Source organism: Electrona antarctica (genome assembly GCF_951216825.1).
Source record: "Electrona antarctica genome assembly, chromosome: 15".
NCBI lineage: Eukaryota > Metazoa > Chordata > Actinopteri > Myctophiformes > Myctophidae > Electrona > Electrona antarctica.
The window spans coordinates 41,902,980-41,923,617 of record NC_136796.1 but is presented as its reverse complement, the minus strand read 5'-3'; the positions used below and the strand labels follow the sequence as shown (position 1 = coordinate 41,923,617).

Below are 20,638 nucleotides of genomic sequence, written 5' to 3'. Positions count from 1 at the left end.
AGGCTTGTTTATCTAGTTGCAACTTTGTCTGATCCATTTTATTCTTTTTTAGGAGTCTAGCGGCTAGACTGACCAGACAGACTCTATAGCCGTGTGTGTGTGTGTGTGTGTGTGTGTGTGTGTGTGTGTGTGTGTGTGTGTGTGTGTGTGTGTGTGTGTGTGTGTGTGTGTGTGTGTGTGTGTGTGTGTGTGTGTGTGTGTGTGTGTGTGTGTGTGTGTGTGTGTGTGTGTGTGTGTGTGTGTCGCGCGGCGCGCGCACGCACGCGCGCGCTGGCTGCGTCTGCCCGGAAAACAAGGAAGTGAGTTGATCAAATCCATTTTCGGGTACTGCTTCGTCTATTTCTCGCTCAAATGTTTTCAAAAACATTTTTGAGAGCAATGTTTAGCTGCAAATTACATTGTGTGTCACTAGTGTGTGTGCGTTTACACATGGCTGTCATGTTGGAAACAGCAGCAAATCAGTGGGGCGCAGCCGTGCAGCTGGTGCTCCGAGGCTTTGGTCAGGCATCAGAGCGGAGCGGTCAATATCCCGAATAACAGACCGCCGAATTCAGCGATTGACCAATCAGAATCAAGCATTCAACCAAGCCATGTAATAACTGTCATTAAGTTACAAAATTGGTGGGCCAGCCTGGGCCGTGGCTCAGTGGTCCAGGCACCTTGGCTGGTAATCCAGTCTGGCAGTGTGCCGCGGGTTCGACTCCCGATCCCGACGGCCTTTACTGCTTGTCTTCCCCCATCTCTCTCTCCCCATTTCCTGTCAGCCTACTGTCTGTCCCTCCATAAAAAATATAAAATAAAGGCGAAAGCCAAAAAAAATAAAATTGGTGGGCCAGCCACCGAGGCTGCTAAACCGATCCCGACGACTCTCTCTCTCCCCATTTCCTGTCAGTCTACTGTCAATCTGGGAACCCATCGGCAAAATAAAGAAAAAACAGCACCCTCTGCTGTTTGTTTCCTCTGGGGGCGTGGCCCCAGTAGAAGTGTGTGTATAACAGGATGTTGGCCCGTTTGGCCCGGGCCTCAGCCCTCCACTTCCTGTGGTGCGCCTGGGTTTTCATTCCCACTATCAACACTTCAACAGTGTATACATACACATTCTGGAATGGCCTTGCTGACAGATTGGGTAGCGCAGCACAGAATCTGTTCTTGAGAGATTAGTCTACTGTACACTATCAAATAAGGCCAAAAAATATATAAGATTTCACAGTCACCTGAAGCGTTATTCATAGTCTGGATTTTCTGTGGTGAGGTGACCACCGAACTACAACATGACGTCACGAGCCACAGTGAAGAGCAAACCACCGCCATGCACCGCCCCAGCCCTTCTCTCTGTTTTTACTCACCACCGCTCAACGTTATTTCAGCTCCGGTGGTCACCTCACCACCGGAGCGGTGGTCACCTCACCACCGAAAATCCATGAGCCTTTAGGTGGTACCAATTCGGGACAATATCAGTGTTGGCCCCCAGGACTAAATATGCCCAAGGAGGAAGGCTACACACACACGGTTCCAAAACAACCTCTCAAACCGTGCAGGAATCATTATTGCTCACGGGACAAATCACACTTCAGAGGAGTCAATTCCAGCACCCTTGGCTGTCCTTGTCATGTTGTAGGGGGGGAGGCGCAGGTCATTCATTCATGATGCCACCGCTGTCAACTAGAATGATATGACTCATTACGCTCAGACTGGATTACTGTATTGAGACGACTTGAAAGTCAACAATACTGACCCACTTGCATTACTCATGGCTCCCCCCCCCCCCATCCCATCCCAAGGGATTAGACCCCTTTCATCTGGCATGAATTCAAGCAGATGTGGTGGTAGTTGCTTTTGGGTGGAAAAGTGAAACGTCCAAAACTGTTGCAAAACGCATCACATTTGAGTCACGTTTTGAGCTTATAGGTCTGCCTGTTTTAGCTACTTTTTGGTGACACTGGAGTATGATGGAGTATGATGGCATTAAATTACACAAAAACGCCGCTGTCTGGCTGCAGGCTGGCTGGCAGACAGGCATATATGGATATAATAGGTATCTGCCCGGCTCACCAGAACCATTAACCAACCATTCTAAAACGGTTAGTCCCAATACTTGATTCTGATTGGCTGGTTACCGTCACGTGACCGTTGTAAATTTCACCGATAACCCACACCTTCAATCACTTTATATCATTCGCAGCTGATTCTGCATCTCTGTAGCTGTACTGGGGAAGGGGAGCGCTTGATTGCCTTATGAACCCATGCCATGCGGGCGTCTAAGCACCGCCCGGCTCATATGACTGTGAATGTGTGGCTCCAGGCAGCCCCGTAAAGACATCAAGCGCTATTATCCCGTCACATAGTCTACTTGCTGAGCAAAACAAGGAAGTGATGTGGCTCGCTCTGGTGGTGCAAAGCGTAGCTACTTTTGTGAATGTAATCGTTTTATTAGGTTAATATTGCTATATGTTTGTAACCGTTTTAGAAAAGCAATAAGCCACTCGAGGCCCCAGCTTATCGGGTATTTTACAATGGCTGGGAGGTAGAAGACCCTCCGCTGCGCGTCGGGTCTGCCTACACCTCCCAGCCATTGTAAAATACCCGATAACCTGAGACCTCTCGTGGCTTATTGCTTAAATCTATTCTAAATGTTGCCTCCTGTATGTGTGCAGTGTTCAAAATAGTATTTTCTTAGTCTCTGTTGAAGGAGCCTTCCTTAATAGTTTATGCATCGAGGGAGTCTTTTTCTGTCAGTTCTTACCATTAACATATACAGCTTGGTTAAAATAAATGCTTTTCGAGTCCCAACCTTTTGAGTGCATGTCTCTGTGGCTTGGCGAATGGCATCAAATAAAAAAAAAACATACAGACTACATTTCTGAATCACAGAATTACATTATGACTAATTCCCCTCCAATGGGATTAGCGGCAGGTATAAGACAGGATCCCAAAGCGACTAATGAATTACATGAAATGCGATTTGGCTGCAATCACGCTCCCCCTCTCAGGTCTGACTGGGGCTGCCGAGACTGAAATAATGTCATTTTACCGTGATTTTGTTTGGTAACAATTGGATTCGGGACAATTTGATACTGATATACAAAACAAACAATAGACTTTGATGGAAGCAGAGTATGTAAAGCTAACCAGATGAGAACGTATTATGACATGACGACATCGTCCGGGATGTAATGGCTGCCCAACCGTGTGCCAGACAGGAGACCTATAACTAATCCCAGTGCAGGCTACATGCTTCCAGCAAAGTAATGTGTTGGCTCACGGCCATGCCACACAGCAAGAGAAGAATTAACCCATTTTGGGCGGGAACCCCTTTTGGTGTTTCAAGCATTATGTTATACTTTAGCCATTGAAAAATAGCAGATCTACAAGCTCGTAGCACAGCACCGAGTGCCGCGCTACGATCTTGTAGGTCTTAAATTTTTGGCGGCGGTGGCTCAGGGGTAGAGTGCCTGGATGGGAACCGCAAGGTTGCCAGTTCGAACCCGGGCTCCCTCAGAGTTACTGTCGAAGTGTCCTTGAGCAAGACACTGAACCCCTAATTGCTCCCGATGTGCTAGTTGGTGCCTTGCATGGTTTCCGCTGCCATCGGTGTATGAATGGGTGTATGAATGAATCTATGTAAAGCGCCTTGGATAAAGGCGCTATATAAATGCACCATTTACCATTTACCATTTGAAAAATCGTGAAAATCTTTGAATATATATTCTTTCAGAGCAAACATTTTTTACTCAAATGTTTGCTTCGGGGGAGGTCCCCGGAACAACATATTTTCAGATGGGGGTCGGCGGCCAATTACATAATAATCTTGGGGATCCTTGACATGAAAATGTTTGTAGAATCGTCCTCGGGTCTAAAGGGGTTAAGTCGAACAGGCATGGTGGAAAATGTTCAACCCAAATAAATATAATGTAGGCAACAAACATGGGCAACAAAAATATCATCGCTGGCAGGTGGAAACCTTATAAAATATGTATATTATACTGTATATAAAATATGTACTTATTTATTTGGTAAATTGATGCCCTACTCTGCATCATGATACAATAATGTGGAAAATGAACATAGCCAACCTACGAGCTCACACCTCCAGATCACGGTGCAACGTGTCGTGAGCTTGTAGATCTGATATTTCCGCTATATATTTATAAACTATATTATTAAATATTTATAAACTGTCCCAAGGTCTATTTCTATAACTACACTATATTTCACAATTCACTATTCTCTTATGGACAACCATTGATGGTGTCCAGAAGTGTAACAAGCCTGTACGTGTCAGTATGGACGCTCTTATCTTACCCAGTCAGCATTTTTGTAGCGACACTTACCGGTACTTAGTATAGCAATGACCATTTAGGTGAACATCTCGATGTATGAGATGGGTTAGACGTTGGTGCTCTGGGTCTCTTTGCCCTGCTGGGGGATAGAGGGCTGTTGTCTATAGGCCTCCTGTTATGTTTATCTGCCTGAATCTTCCTCAATAAATTCACAAACCCTTCACCCTATAGCTCGATTTTAACCCATTTATGGCTGACATCGAAATTTAAAAAATGTCTTCTAAATCATGACAGTTTTCTGAAGTGGTGCTCAATATTTCATGTCAAGGACCCCCAAAAATTATATGCATTTGGCCGCCGACCCCCATCTGAAAATATATTGTTCCAGGGACCCCCCCAGAAGCAAAGATTTGAGTTCACTCTGAAGGAATATATATTAAAAAATAGCAGATCTACAAGCTCATAGCGCGGCACTCGGTGCCGCGCTACGAGCTTGTAGATCTGCTATTTTCCAATAGCTAAAGTATAACATAATGCTTAAAACACCAAAAGGGGTTCCCGCCCAAAATGGATTAATATCTTCTATAATAGTTGTTGCTGGGCTTTATAAGTATCAGTAACAAGAGCTTGTGACTAAATAATTGGAAAACGGGTTATTTCTTACAAGGTTTCCACTTGACAGCGGCGTATATCCGTGTCATTTCGCTGATGAATACAAGACCCCATTTGTTAGCACTAAATGAAGAAAACAATTCGGGAGGGTAGGGGGTAGGGGGATGCATTCAGGACCACGGAGAGCAACTCATTCAGCCTCTAATTCGCGGCGATGTGGTTAGATTTATCATGTGGCAGATGTTTGCGGGGGGACTTTTTTTTCTCCTCTCCTCCTCCGACTCAGACGCACAGGTGCAGATGCCTTGAGGGGCGGGGGAGGGGGGGGGGGGGCACGCAGGTTTAACAACGGTGGCAATGATGGCAAACAGCTGGTCCAGGAGTCATTCGGTGTGACCTCCAACGCATTTGAATTGCAACCTCTGAATAACCCATTTGGACCTGCAGCAGGGAACGATTCTACGAATGCCTTCTAAATCCTGACAGTTTTCTGAAAAAAACCCCTCTGTTTCTATGTCAGTGGTTCGCAACCTTTTTCATGTCAAGGACCCCCAGAATTATCTGTAATTGGCCTGCCGACCCCCCCATCTGAACATATGCTGTTCCAGGGACCTCCCCACAGAAGCAAAGATTTGAGTTAAAAAACGTTCACTCTGAAAGAATATATATTCAAAGATTTGCGCCACATTTTCACGATTTTTTAAAAATAGCAGACCTACAAGCTCATCAGCGCGGCACTCGGTGCCGCGCTGATGAGCTTGTAGATCTGCTATTTTTCAATGGCTATAAAGTATAACACGATGCTTTAAAACAACCAAAAAGGGGTTTCCCGCCCAAACTGGGATAAACCTGTCAGATGTTGTTAGGTATGGGCTGCCGGGGCAATTCTCCAGCAGCGGGCCACCTCCCCTCACCCTCTATCTGCTAAATATGCTACGTCGGTGCCAATGTCCTGGGGGAACCTGCTTTGACAGTGTGCAGCGGGAGTCTCCTGGCAAGTGCACAAAGGGCCTGACTCCAAGCCTAATGTATTCATTTCTGGCAGCTGTTGATATTTCCGCACAGTTCCCTTAAGAATGGGGAAAAGGCACAAAAGCCCTGCAACACCAAAAGAAACATGTAATACCGGCAGCAGACACTTGGGTAAAACCTCTTCACGGCCAAGGCCACGTGTTGAAAGGGGGGAAAAAAGGAAGGCTTTGCAGTGTGCACTTTACCGCATTACAGAAGCACGCACGCACACGCGCACACACACACACACGCACGCACGCACACACACACACAGTGTGTCTTTATTTCTATTCCCCTCAAGCATACAGTAGTAGATTTCAAGAGATAGTTTATTTTGAGAAATAAGACATTGTGAGGACGATGTTTTAGTTAAACTCACGTTAGGGATAGGATTATATTTATATCTTACACTTAGCATTTATACTCGTCATCATGTGTGCGTGTGCGTCTGTGTCTGTGTGCGTGCGTGCGTGCGTGCGTGCGTGCGTGCGTGCGTGCGTGCGTGCGTGCGTGCGTGCGTGCGTGCGTGCGTGCGTTGCGTGCGTGCGTGCGTGCGTGCATATACTTACGTATTCGCCGTACGCGTCCTGTACGATGGGCGGTGGCGGTCTGTATCCGGCCGGCGGGGGTGCCCCCCGGGCTCTCAGTGCGGGCACACCCCTCCCTCTGGTGGAGGGTACCCGGCTGAGTGGGGCGCCTCTGGGCGCCACGCCACGGGGCACTGCGGCGTGGAGGGGAGGGACTCCTCCTCGACTCCTGGAACGCAACAAGACAAACGGCCACGGGCTTTTAGATCAAAGACCCGTTTAGCATTTCATGGAGTATACGGTATGCACTAGGAAATCGGTGTTTGCCAAACGACGAGTCGGCTCCCCATTTTTTTTTGATCACGGCAACTATTTTTATGGGTCACGACTCATACAAGTTTTGTATTCTAATGAATTCTAACGAATTATAGCAATTTTCTGATACTGTATATATATTTTTGAGTGGTGTAAACCACTCCTACAACTGGCTTTGTTAGTTTACGTGTCTGTCCGTACCAAAAAAAATTAGCATGGTTGCTATGGTCACCCAGTTCACACGGGTGTGATTTCATTACGTCAGACATTACGTCAGACCACAGCTGATCAGTCTATATAAGACCTTACACCACCCAGTTCACACGGGTGTGATTTCATTACGTCACACATTACGTCAGACCACAGCTGATCAGTCTATATAAGACCTTACACCACTCAGTTCACACGGGTGTGATTTTTTTGATCACGTCAACTATTTTTATGGGTCACGACTCATACAAGTTTTGTATTCTAATGAATTCTAACGAATTATAGCAATTTTCTGATACTGTATATATATTTTTTATACAAGCTCACATCTTGAGAGTAGGATCTGCTACTTTCACTGATGATGAAATCGGGCCAAAGGGGTTTAACCCATTCTGATCTGAGATCAGATTCTAAAAATGTCTTCTACATCCTGAGTTTTCTGAAAAAGCTATGTTTCTATGTCAGTCGTTCTTTGATTTTTCAAAAATAGCAGACCTACAAGCTCGTAGCGCGCCACTCGGTGGCGCGCTATGAGCTTGTAGATCTGATATTTTTCAATAGCTAAAGCATAACATAATGCTAACACCAAAAGGGGTTCCCGCCCAAAATGGGTTAAATTCATAATATGTTTTTGTAAGTTTGGACACACTTCTTTTGGAGCTAGAGCTGAAGAGATTTGGGAAGACTTTAGATGAAAGAACAGCACAGTACAGACAGGGCAGAACAGAGCTGTTATAGAGCCGCTTTATAGCATTTCATTGAGCAGTACAGTAAGCCAGACAACTTGTGGTTCCATTTGTACACTCTCAGAGTTTTACAATATGTGACCGAGCCTGGCAAAATGGTCCTCATCTCGCCAATAATGAAAAGGCAGAAAATCGCTAAATAAACTTTTTTGTGTGATTTTCGTTTTTATACATACGTATTTATACATTGGGGGTCCCAGAGATGCCATAGAAATGCCATAAATAGGGCCCCGTAGCCTAATTCAGGTCAAACCGGGGGGGCCCTTGAAATGAAAACGGTTGAAAATCACTGCTAGAGCCGTACAAATCTTCCCTTATGGGGGTCCTCGGCATGTATTTTCAAATGGGGGGGGGGTCCACAGGCTAATTAGTATCAGTTTTATGAAAAAGTTTGGGAACCCCTGCAGTAAGCTATAGCCTGATATGTCAGAAAGATAATGTTTGAGTGGGTTTTGGTTGTGTCACACTTAAAGGGACACTTCACCCTTTTTGCAAAAATATATATGTTAATGACGTTTAGAAGATTTAGAACACTTTCCTGGGGGTCTTTATGTGTGTAATATGTGGTTTTAGATATTTTAGATTGTAGCAGTGAGCCCAGTGTCTCTGATGTCATGGACACTGGTCTCACTTCCTTCCTGGACTACAATTCCCATACTTCTTTGGATGCACTGCTCCTCCTTGTGGATAGGGGGAGGGCTGTCTTACTGAGCCAACAATGTAGTCCAGGAAGTGAGCCCAGTGTCGATGACATCAGAGACACTGGGCTCACTGCTAAAATCTAAAAAAATCTAAAACCACATATTACACACATACAGACCCTCAGGAAAGTGTTCTACATCTTCTAAACGTCATTAACATATATTTTTTTGCAAAAAGGGTGAAGTGTCCCTTTAAGCTGGACTCAGACTACAATGTAATCAAGATAATCAATACGATTTTATTTGGGAGTATGGGGGTGGGGGTTGACACACCACGTACAATGGTGTAATAGAATAATAGACTACATGTTCAGAAACGTAGCCTACATTTGGATTGGGTGTGGGGGGGGGGGGGGGGGGGGGGGGCAGCTGGCCCCAAAAATGTTGAGAAACACTGCTGCTAGTGTAAGCGGTTTAAAGATCCAGTCTTAAGCCTGCCGATTTGCGCACAGACGCTCAGGGCTGTCCTGATAATTTTCAGACATGTTTGATATTTTTCTGGATCACTGCTGTCTGAGTGGAACGACACGGGAGTTAGCCCCCCAACTGTTTTAGTCTCAGCACTGAAAACAGCCAATCTACAATTCACTGAAAACAGCCGATCTGCAATTCACTGAAAACAGCCGATCTGCAATTCACTGAAAACAGCCGATCTGCAATTCACTGAAAACAGCCGATCTGCAATTCACTGAAAACAGCCGATCTGCAATTCACTGAAAACAGCCCATCTACAATTCACTGAAAACAGCCCATCTACAATTCACTGAAAACAGCCGATCTGCAATTCACTGAAAACAGCCGATCTGCAATTCACTGAAAACAGCCGATCTACAATTCACTGAAAACAGCCGATCTACAATTCACTGAAAACAGCCGATCTGCAATTCACTGAAAACAGATGATCTGCAATTCACTGAAAACAGCCGATCTGCAATTCACACTATACACTGTGTGTGTGTGTGTGTGTGTGTGTGTGTGTGTGTGTGTGTGTGTGTGTGTGTGTGTGTGTGTGTGTGTGTGTGTGTGTGTGTGTGTGTGTGTGTGTGTGTGTGTGTGTGTGTGTGTGTGTGTGTGTGTGTGTGTGTGCGTGCGCGCGCGGCGCGTGCGTGCGTGTGTGTATATATATATAAATATATATATATATATATATATATATATAAAATCTCAGGTACTATGTATGTGTACATTTTTTTTCTGGAAAATGAGACCCCTTGGTTCCCTCTTCCCTTTCTTGTGGTTACACGATGGAGACTACTTTACTGTGATGTGACCATGAAGTTGATTCCATTCAAATCTATTCTATGTTCTGAAAAAAATCCTTTTACACTCCAAAAAGGGTGGAGGGAAGGGTGGTGGGGGGGGGATGCTTTGACCACATCATTTGTACCTGTCAAAATGTCTCAATGGAAGGGCAGGGAGACCACCTACAACCACAGCAGATGTGTATTGTATTAAAGGGGGATGTAAGTGATATTTGGTGAAATAATTGTATTATATTTGTAATTGTATTATGAGCCATTCTGATTGTGGACCGCAAGGCTGGCAGAGATAAGAGCACACACCTATTGGGTCCCTCAAGCTCTTTAGTAAACAAAATTAATACAGTTTCAGGTGGGGTCTGAACTACAAGCTCACGATTAACTGCTTTACCCCGAAAATAATGACCCTACGTTTTAGGCGATAGCAGGCGAACAGGCGATGGTCGAAAAGTGGGCGGAGGAACGTCGGCCAAAAAAAAAAAATCATCTTTTGGGCGACGTCGCCCGGCGATAGTGGCCGATTGGGCGATAGCCAATGAAATTCAAGCGACGCTTGACGCCGTTGGTCTCTAAGGTCTCCCGCTGTTAAAACTGTAGTGTTAGGATCTCGATAAGCTCACTGCGTTTGCCTGATGTGATTGACAATGACTGTAAGTGTTGAATTCTTGCTTTGGAAGAGTGAGAGGTGGCAATGTTCACACCTTATTGTAGGAGTTATTCCAACACTGTTGAAAATAACATTTCTTTTTTAGGGTACCTTTAAATAAATACAAAGTAAGGAAAGGAAAGGGAAAAAAAACAACTACACACTTCCTGGGGTAAGTTTAATTATCATCAGTGATTGAGAACTCTCTGCAGAAGCGTGAAAACACAACGTTCTGATCTGCGAACGTTGTCAAGTTGCCAGGGAATTCAAAACCGTTCCACCAATAATGACAGCTATAGACCGAGGCGCTGTGGTCTCGTAGAACTTCAATTTTTTTTGCACCCAAATGAGTTTTCATTTTTTTAAAAGGCAGCCCAGCACACTGATCTCTCCAGCACTAACTTTATTCATACACTGAAACCCCCCTGAGGGACCTCTATCAGGTCACTGTTTCACTGCTTTCCATTTCATCTTTAATGGAGCTGTAGATTACAGATTTGGGGCACGCCGTAAATCTTCTCTCTCGCATTTTCATGGCTAAAGGGGGACATCATCGTCATGACGTAAAATAGACACCATGACGTAAAAACTGTCCATTCGTTGCCAATGGGATCTTAATATTTGTGTTAGGACAAAGTTTGTTGCACACACACCAAAAGCTGGACATATAGGAGGGGCTATAGCGCCCCTCAAAAATCACACTTGTGTGAAGTGAGGGGCGCTCACTGTATTAATATCGGCCACATGACATCTTACGTCGTCCTTTAGTGCCCTAAACAAACATTAACGCTAAGAGAGATCAGTTTTACGACTACGAAATAACTAGAGGAAGATTTCACCTCCCGGTTTTGGGGGCACATGAAAGGCATGGGGTTTTCCAGAGTAAAATCTCCCTTATCTGCTTGGCACTCTAGCGCCATTATTCTGAAAAGTTCCCCCGGCACCCAAAGTGCTCTAAACAAACATTAAAGAATCATTATTTAATCATATTTCTTCTGTTGTGAATGTTCTTGTTATTATTCCTGTGCAGCACTTTGTGGCTCATGCCTATAGAAAGGTGCTATATAAATAAAGTTATTATTAAATAAAGTTATTATAGACTTGGCTGTCACATGCATGCTGTAATCTCCAAAAGCCATGCATTGGCGGAAAAGAATGGCAGAAATGAATGGCCTCTATAAAGCTCATAACTTGTCGCATCATCGCATGGCTGTAATTACAATGTAATTCAAACGGCAGCAATTTACATTCTGTCACAGAGCAATGCAACACCCTCTACGGTATATGACCTCTGTTTATCTTTCTCTTTTTTTTTATACGTTTGCCTATAATGACATGCAAACGAACAGGGACGCCAGGTTGGAAGTAGCCTGGGGTCCACCTATGCTTTCTATGGCATAGGCAGCTCCCGGCAGGATCAAGGGGCCAGTGAGGCTCTCCAACGTTGAAGCACTGGGCCCTAGTGGTAAGAGGAGGGACTGCAGGCGGACCCGTGGAAGTATGATTGGGAAACCCCGTGCAGCTGGGCTTTAACGTTTGCACTACCCAAAATCGAAAAAAGGTGGAAGTAGAAGGCTCTTCCGGGTGCTTCAGTCAGTTCAGTCTCTATCCTTCTTTATACTCTATGGGCAGGATCCGCCGGGAGAATCTAGACGCAGCTGCGCAACATCAGACTAATTAATTCGAGTGACAGAGAGAGAGAGGAGTGTGTGTGTGTACGTGTGTGCGTCAATTTAACAAAGATGCAGACGATCAGAAATCAGCAGAGAGTGATCGACGTTTGCGCTACTGTATGCCGTATTGAAGTGTAGTCGGCCCCAGACTTTTTTTTTTCTCCCTGGAAATAAAAACGTCTGGGTTTCCGAGGCTAGGTTGGTAAGTGGTTAACACAAAACATGCCAAGAACGCGAAGTCTCGGTTTTAGCCTGTTTGTCCCCTGTGTGCCAAAACCAGAAATCTTGTTTTTGATTCATGTCACTTAATCCAGTAATTAAAAATAATATTTTAATTTTTTGTATTTTTCTTTTACTCACATGTTACACTCACACTCACATGTACTACAGAGCAGGATTGCATCACTTCCTGGTGGGCCAAGGGGGTCGTCGTATGCTTTGGTTTTGCGCGCATTGCCACTAGCATTGGCCGCACGATACCGCCTCTAGTGGCGGCATGGAATCGGTTTAATTAATGTACAGTATAGTGTATTGCAGACAGGAAAACAAGTGCCTGTAACATACTGTATGTGTCACATGCATGGACGAGAGGGCATTCTGCGTCAATGTGACAAGAAATGTTCATAGGTGGAGAAAATGTGCATCAAAAATGTAATTTGAAGATGAGTGTGAACACTAGGGAGTGGCAATCGCCACGAACGCCCCCTTTCTGTAAATCTACCTTTCATTGTTCCTGTATTGATGATGATTTGTATTGTATTGTCTTTATGATGAATTCTATATATTGGACCACAATGGAAACAATCCATTGATTAACACATCGTCTTCCCCCTGGTGGACGAAAGTGACGGCGCCTCACTGCCGACCCGGAACTGCATGGTTTTAGTGTGACGCACACTAAACGTTTTGGCGTTCCATTTTTAGATGCTAAATATTTAGCGTCAATGCTATAGCGAGCTAAAATGAGGCCATCCTTGCTCTAGAAAACGTTCCAATCAGGATCACCGTGCAATCAGGAAAGACCCCCGAACAGCGGCGATTTGTCAAAACCATGGAGAGCTCCGTAGATTTAGAGTCATGAGCCTTTTCAGTCGGCCAGTATACAAGAGGTGAACGGCAGTCCACATACACGAAACACAAGGAGTCAGCTGCAGAAGGAAAGGCCAAAGACCAAAATATAAAATAAATTGCTGAGAAGGCTAGGACCAGTATAGGGGCTGCAGAGTACCCGGTGGCGCCGAGCTGAAGAGTTCAAATGGACAGTGCGATGAAGAGGGATAATATTATACCTTCTAAGCATAATAGGACGGAGAGGAGGTGGGTTCGGTGGAACGCCAGGCCTATTAAGCCTAAGATGAATGCTGATGAGAAAGCAAAATGTATATGTATTATCCCCATTACTGATATTAACCATATATGAGACATATGTATTATCCCCCAGGAATGCTAGTTGGGGCTGATTAAGGCCGGTGGTAACTAGTATTAGGCCTAGCTGACTAGAGGTGGATGGTATTTGGTAATTATAGCGATCTCGTTTTATATCATTAAAAAAGCTTATATGACGGAGTATTCCGTCAGAAGCAGCTGACGGTTGGATTTCATATGATGGAATACTTAAGTTAATTTGTTAGGTTTTATTTTATTTTATTATTATCATCATCATCCTTTTAGCTGCTGTACGATGAACTAGTATGTCTTCACTCAGTAGTGTGATTTATTCAAAGTAATGTAGGCTACAGAACACTGGGTACAGCATGCAGAGTGTATAGCACATATATGTTGCAAGGGCCTGTGGGGCATTGTTTCTTATCAGCACTAATAAAGAGACCGTATTAGACATGGTAAATGCTAATTAAACTATAATTCCAACCACAGCCAATTAAATTCTGTCCCTGAGCAATACAAACACCTTCTGTGTGACCTTGTTTATCTTTAAAATCCAATGAAAAGATTGTTTGTTTGCTTTTACAAACACAAAAGGCAAACAGTTGCGGCGGTCGATTTGTTTTCCTCCAGTCAAGTTTGTAAAGCCCCGGCGTCGGTTGCAGACAATTGCGAAGGCCTTGAGGATTTGTGCTTTTTGTTCTTTGCGGACTCTCTGAGGATTGTAGATTCAGTAGGACAGAAAGATAAACGGCTGTAAAATGCAGATCAGTTGCATCTCAGGGCTTTTATGCAAATTGACATTGTTGTTGTGCCATACCAGACATTGCATCAGTGTACAATCTCGCACATGATACAGTTTGTGTTACAATGACACATAAACGTTCAGTCTGATGGGGCTCGCCAACTGGTCTAATGGATGTCAGATACGTTAGTCCTAACTTAAAGCTATACTTTTTTGCTTAAACCTACTCGCTGACAGTATCGAGAATGTTATTCGAAAGCAGACGGCACACCATACTGGACAGCAGCTGTGCCTCCATCTTTATAAATGCCCATCGACGGCATAAACCGATACGTCTCGCAGCATTCTGCACTGCAGCGCGTTGTGGGGTTTTTGTACAGGTTTAAAAACTACAGAAGGATACAAAATATGGAAGGTTGACCTTTAGTCTGTGATGTACACAACACAGCTGCAGCTAATACACAATAATGGGTGTGTTGGATTTAAGTGTGCCACCGTGTTAAGGGTGCAAGCAGCTGACTGTTGACTATACTGTCTATTAGGCATGTAACGATACACTCAACTCACGATACGATACGTATCACGATATGAGGTTCACGATACGATTTTTCACGATACTTTCAACACAATTATTTTCCAGACAAATTACCGATTTTTTTTTTATTTTTTTATGATTTATCTTCCCCCCAAGCTTTTTTCACAATTTTTATTTAACTACATTGCAAAAGTAACATTTCTTTTCATGTAAACAACTGTAAACATGCTTTCATGTTTAAACCTAGCTCGAGTTAACATTTCTTCTTTTCTTTGATGGCATCTTAGGATAGATGTAGACCTATTTGACAGTGCAGAAACATAATTGCCTTCCTTGATGTATTATTAATGAGCATCAATAACGACCATCACCTGTGTCACAGACACATACAGCTCCCCTCTGCAGGCCTCTACTACTGAAAGTGACTGCATGGATTGGAGTCCGTCTCATTTCTCTCCAAAAGCACGTGAATATGATGGAATATGATTACAATTACAATTACAATTTAGGCATTTAGCAGACGCTCTTAATCCAGAGCGACTATGTGAGATTACAGCTCACATTTCATATCACACACTAGCCACCCTAAAAAAACCGCCCGTGGATTTGTATCTGCCGGGTCTCACGTGTGGAAAGCCGACATCTTAGCCACTGGGCCGGGGGAGATATTAGACTTTTAGGTCATCAGGCTGAGGCTGTGAATGTGAGCCAACACTTGCACATGGACACACCTCAATCTAACACACCTGTTATTTATATTTTTTTGTTTCAGCTGTGTTGCTTATATTGTCACAGGGTACTAAATATCAGCCTGCCATGTTTTATTTATTTATTTATTTTTATCTTTCTGTAGTTTTTATCCTGTACAGTACAGGAACACAAATGTGACCAGATTTGACTGAGAGCCTGCCATCGCGCAAACTCCAGCTTTTCACCAGAAGAGAAAAACCTTTTTTTTCTTTCTTTTTTTCAAAATGAGTTAATAGCACAGACTATTCACATACTAGAGCATGTCTGAATTAAGTGTCAGAGCTGAAATCGACTAAACATGTAGCTAGGTGTAATGTTAAGAGTCCACAGAAGTGAACCTTTCAAGCCTGTTTTCTCAACTCGCTGTTTTCTGCAAGACATTACTCTATAAGCCATATCTCCAAAACTGGTGGGTCGAACTGAACAACCAATGTCAATTTGAAGCTATGATTCCCTGCTTTCACATGACGTGAAAAAACGAAAATTCAAAAAAAATCCAATGCCAGTCCCTCAGTCAAATTTAGTCACAAATGACAAAACTCAGCCTAGGGTGTCATTGCCCACAGACATCTTTTGCTATATGTACAGTACAGGATGCATTTACGTGGGCACCATGTGTTAGCGCCTGGCGCAACACGCCCTGAGACCTGAGTTAGTCATGTGTGTGTTTTAGGCATTTACATTAATTAAACCAATCAGAGTGTCAGCTGCCATCACCTTTTAAGAACGATCGGCGCCCGGCGTGAGGCGCAGTCCTATATTTAAAGTAGCAGAGATCAGAAGACGCACATAACGACGCTTCATAACTCACTCCCAGATTTCCCAGCAATCTGAAGAAGACTCACCTCAAGCTCCACCTTATCCGTAATTCAGATAGCATGCCGTTTTTATTTTGATAGTGTTTGTTGTTTAGTCTGCCGCTTTGTTCTTGGTTTTACCTGTGATCCCTGTTTACTGAGGCACTGCACTCGCTCCCTGCGCTTGTGTTTACCTTGCTTATCCCATTTTGGGCGGGAACCCCTTTTGGCGTTAGCATTATGTTATGCTTTAGCTATTGAAAAATAGCTAAAGCTATGAACTTGTAGGTCTGCTATTTTTAAAAAATCGTAAAAATGCGGCACAAATCTTTGAATATATATTCTTTCGGAAACCCAGACGTTTTTTTTCCAGGGAGAAAAAAAAAAGTCTGGGTCCGAGTCCATTTTAATTCGGCATAGAGTAGCACAAACATCTCTCACTCTCTGCTGATTTATGATCGTCTGCACCTTTGTTAAATTGACACACACGCACACACTCCTCTCTCTCTCTCTGTCGCTCTAAGTAATTAGTCTCATGTCGCGCAGCTGCGCATAGTTTCTCCCGGCGGATCCTGCTGGGAGCTGCCTATGCCATAAAAAGCATAGGTGAGTTCCAGGCTAGGCCTAAATGGGTTATTGGACGTCTCTCTGGACAAAGAGCGTCTGCTAGCTACACGCCAAAACTGTCAATCGTTGTATAACAACTTTGACTTGAAGAGTCATTGTGCCGCACCGCGCCCGAGCAGAAGATGGGAAGACAGAACGATCAGGCACGATTTCCACATTGTACACACATAAAAAAGAAGTCGGCACGGTTTGGAAGCAGCTTGTCTTACCTGGGAGCCCCAGGAGCAGGTGTTCCTCTGCTGCGCGTCGCAGACTTGCCCCGCACCGGTGCCGGCACCTTGGCCTCCTCCGAGCCGCCATTCAAGTACGTGAGCTCCTGCAGCTGGGCCTGTCTGATCTCATCATTGTAGTCCTGCACACACACACACACACGCACCGTTACTATACTTGTGAGGACAGCTTGTAGAAGATTGTAATCTTAACCACTTGAAATCCAGCATAATCCTTTCCTCCCGATTTCCGATATTTTGAAAATCATGTGATCGGTTGCCGATTTCCGATCACGTGATCGGATCGGGACATCTCTATAGTTTGAGTCCTATGCTTAATTGCTGCCACCGAAAATAGCAGATTATATTGTTTGGGCTTTGTTTTTGGATAAGGAGGTTTTCTGTCGTGTGTAGGTAACCTTTTGAGTGGTGCAACCACTCCTATAGACAGCTATGTGTGTGTGTCGCTGGGTCCCTGTGTCCCTGTGTCCGAGCACGAAAATAGCGTTATAGCCTTTGTTCACCACCAAGTGTCACTGTTGCACAGCCTAACACACACACACACACAGGCCAGGAAGGAGGGCTTGCACAGTACAGTACAGTACAGTACAGTACAGTACAGTACAGTACAGTACAGTACAGTACAGTACAGTACAGTACAGTACAGTACAGTACAGTACAGTACAGTACAGTACCACTCGCGTTCAGACACGTCTGATTTTTCTATCTTGTTTCCCGTTTTGATTTAGTTATGAGCAGTCCTTCCCCTCCTGGAGGGTTTGTAACCCCCTGCCCTGAAGAGAATAAAGAAAATATTGAAAAGTAAAACTGTTTGGACGGCTGTTCTTGGGAGCTGCATGGGAAGGTCGGTGTTTCCACACCATATGCTACATATAACAGGCTCACAACATGTCGCGGCGCAATGCTTGTGGACCGGCCACTTTCGGTGCTCAACACAGTCCCGTATAACTCAACACCTGCACGTATAACTCCAACCCCAAGCCATAAACATGACCTCCAAGTAAGTAAGTAGCCTTGCCGAGCCATGAGGCCCATAGGGCAGGAGCCTATCTCCTGTTTCTGTAGCGTGAGGCAGCTTGATGTACAAGTACACCCCCTGAACATGATGCTAGTATGTCGCAGGGACTTACCCCCAATCCAACCCTTGATGCTGAGTGTCAAGCAGGGAGGCACTGGGTCCCATTTTTAGAGTCTTTGGTATGACTGACTGACTTTGGGATCGAACCCCAACCTCCCAGTCTCAGGGCGGACACTCTAACCACAAGGCCACTGAGCTGGTTTCAACACCTGCACGTATAACTCCAACCCCAAGCCATAAACATGACCTCCAAGTACCTTGTCTTAACCCTATAACCAGCATCTTGTCCTAAATTGTAACACCTTTCAACCCTAAATGTCTCTTGTCAGGACAGTATCCTCACAATGTCTATATCTCACGCACACGCGCGTGCGCGCACACACACACACACGCGCGCGCACATGCACACAGCGTGCGCTCGCTTTCAATTACACCGTATTAAATTACGTCCTTTATCTCCAGGGTTACAGCCCCGGGAATATCTAATTAATGTACTTTACAGTGCCGGCGTGACCGCTACCCCTGAGGCTGTGAAACACTTCAGATACCCCGCTGATAAAACCCCGCGGGCGGGACCCCGTTTGGGCTTTATCGTCGCACAGTTGTTTCCATCGGGCGGAATTAAAAAGCCCGCAATTAATATGGAAATGGGTCTTTATTCACGCAGTGATTGATTTGATTGTCGCGTGGGGAAGCGTATCGACATGTGACGTTAACTACAGCAGGTACTGTATTGGGGGGGGGGGGGGGTTGGGGTGATAATAGAAAAGCATTACAGTTCATTTATAATGGATGGAGCGCGAGAGTGACTGGGTTTCCGCTGGGACTGGGAGTGCCACAGTGGCCCACTCTGAGGGACTACTATACCTTCTGAGTGTGTTAAGCCATTTTGACCTGAGGACAAAAACTCATGTTTCTATGTTAGTGGTTCTCAACCTTTTGCATGTCAAAGACCCCCAGAATTATCTGAATTTGGCCGCCGACAACCCATATGAAAATATGTTGTTCCAGGGACCCTCCAGATGCAAAGATTTGAGTTAAAAACGTAGGCTCTGAAAGAATATATATTCAAAGATTTGGGCCACATTTTCACGATTTAAAAAAAATAGCAGACCTACAAGTTCATAGCGCGGCACTCGGTGCCGCGCTATGAGCTTGTAGATCTGCTATTTTTCAATAGCTAAAGTTTAATGATTAAAACACCAAAAGGGGTTCCCGCCCAAAATGGGTTAAGCCATTATTGTTGTATACCCACCACGACTAATTAGAGTTCTGATGGGGCCGGCATAGATTTTAGGCCCGACCCGGCCCTAAAACGTCAGACCGGGCCTGGTCGGGTTTGTGCAGAATTTGAGAACTCTACACAGAGTAAAAGTGAAACACCAGTCATCTTCATAATAGATAAATACACAAACAGACAGAACAGAACTATTCTTTTTATTATTAGAAACAAATTCAATATATATATTTTTTTTTTCATGGAGCCCGAGGCCCGGCCCGGCCCGGTACTGATTAGCATACATTTTAGGCCCAACCCGGCCCTAAAATGTCGGGTCGGATCGGGCCTGGTCGGGTTCGGGCAGAGTTGGAGAACTCTACGACTAATGGTGGAAGAAACTTGTATACTCAACGTTTTAACTTAATGACTTGAAACCTAGCGTCCCTCTTCTGGGGGGAGCATTCGGGAAAAAAAACTATTGACGGTCGACTTAGCCTGGCTAGTTTCTCGGTTGAAAATCTAACCAGATAATCCAGTGTGAACCAATCGCCAAAGAGTCCCACTTTGGCTACGCCCCCATCTCAGAAAACGACTGCACTGAGAGGGCTTTCAGACTGAATGACGTAGTGAAACTAAATTCAAATTCAGAGTGTCAGGCTTATGTGTCGGCTCGCAGCGTGGCGCATTGTGTAGGCTACTTGTAGGTTGTTTATTTTCGGTGAAGAGATTTGGTCTTTTGGTGTAGACTGTAGAGGGAGGCAGAACCTTTACAGAGCCAGGTCAAGTTTACTAAATATTGAGTATTTAATTTAAGTGGTTATTTGTCCGAAAACACACATTAACATGAATCCATCATATTAATAGAAAATATATTGTGTAAATAAACAAAAAAAACTTGCAACACAATTTTATACATTATATTATTGGGGTCCCTGCTTCATCTCTTTCTCAGCTAAGGGGTCCTTGGACTGAAAAACATTGAAGACGCCTTCTTTACACCAAATCTCCTATTCCAGGAATGTATAGTGACTCTAGTGTATAGATAGACAAACTAAAAAGTGAGGGGGGAAGAGTCAGATTTGACTGAGAGACTGCCATCGCGCAAATTACAGCTTTTCACCAGAGGAGAAAAACTTGTTTTCTTTTTTTTTCCAAAATGAGTTAATAGCACAGGCAGACTCTTCACATACTAGAGCATGTCTGAAATAAGTGTCAGAGCTGCAATTGACATGTAAATATGAAATAAATTCCCAAACATGTAGCTAGGTGTAATGTTAGAGACCACAGAAGTGAA

The 20,638-nt window shown here is 44.3% G+C and overlaps 1 protein-coding gene across 2 annotated transcripts in view; it reads right to left on the bottom strand.

Annotated features, from left to right (window-relative positions):
• khdrbs3 (KH domain containing, RNA binding, signal transduction associated 3) overlaps positions 1 to 20,638 on the bottom strand; it is a 90,221-nt gene that overhangs the window by 40,731 nt on the left and 28,852 nt on the right. For both annotated transcript variants that reach the window (XM_079521788.1, XM_079521787.1), the window contains exons 5-6: positions 17,027 to 17,169; positions 6,473 to 6,659 (exon numbers count right to left, since the gene is read on the bottom strand). In XM_079521788.1, coding sequence (XP_079377914.1) covers positions 6,473 to 6,659; positions 17,027 to 17,169 — 330 coding nt within the window. The remainder of the gene's footprint in view (positions 1 to 6,472; positions 6,660 to 17,026; positions 17,170 to 20,638) is intronic.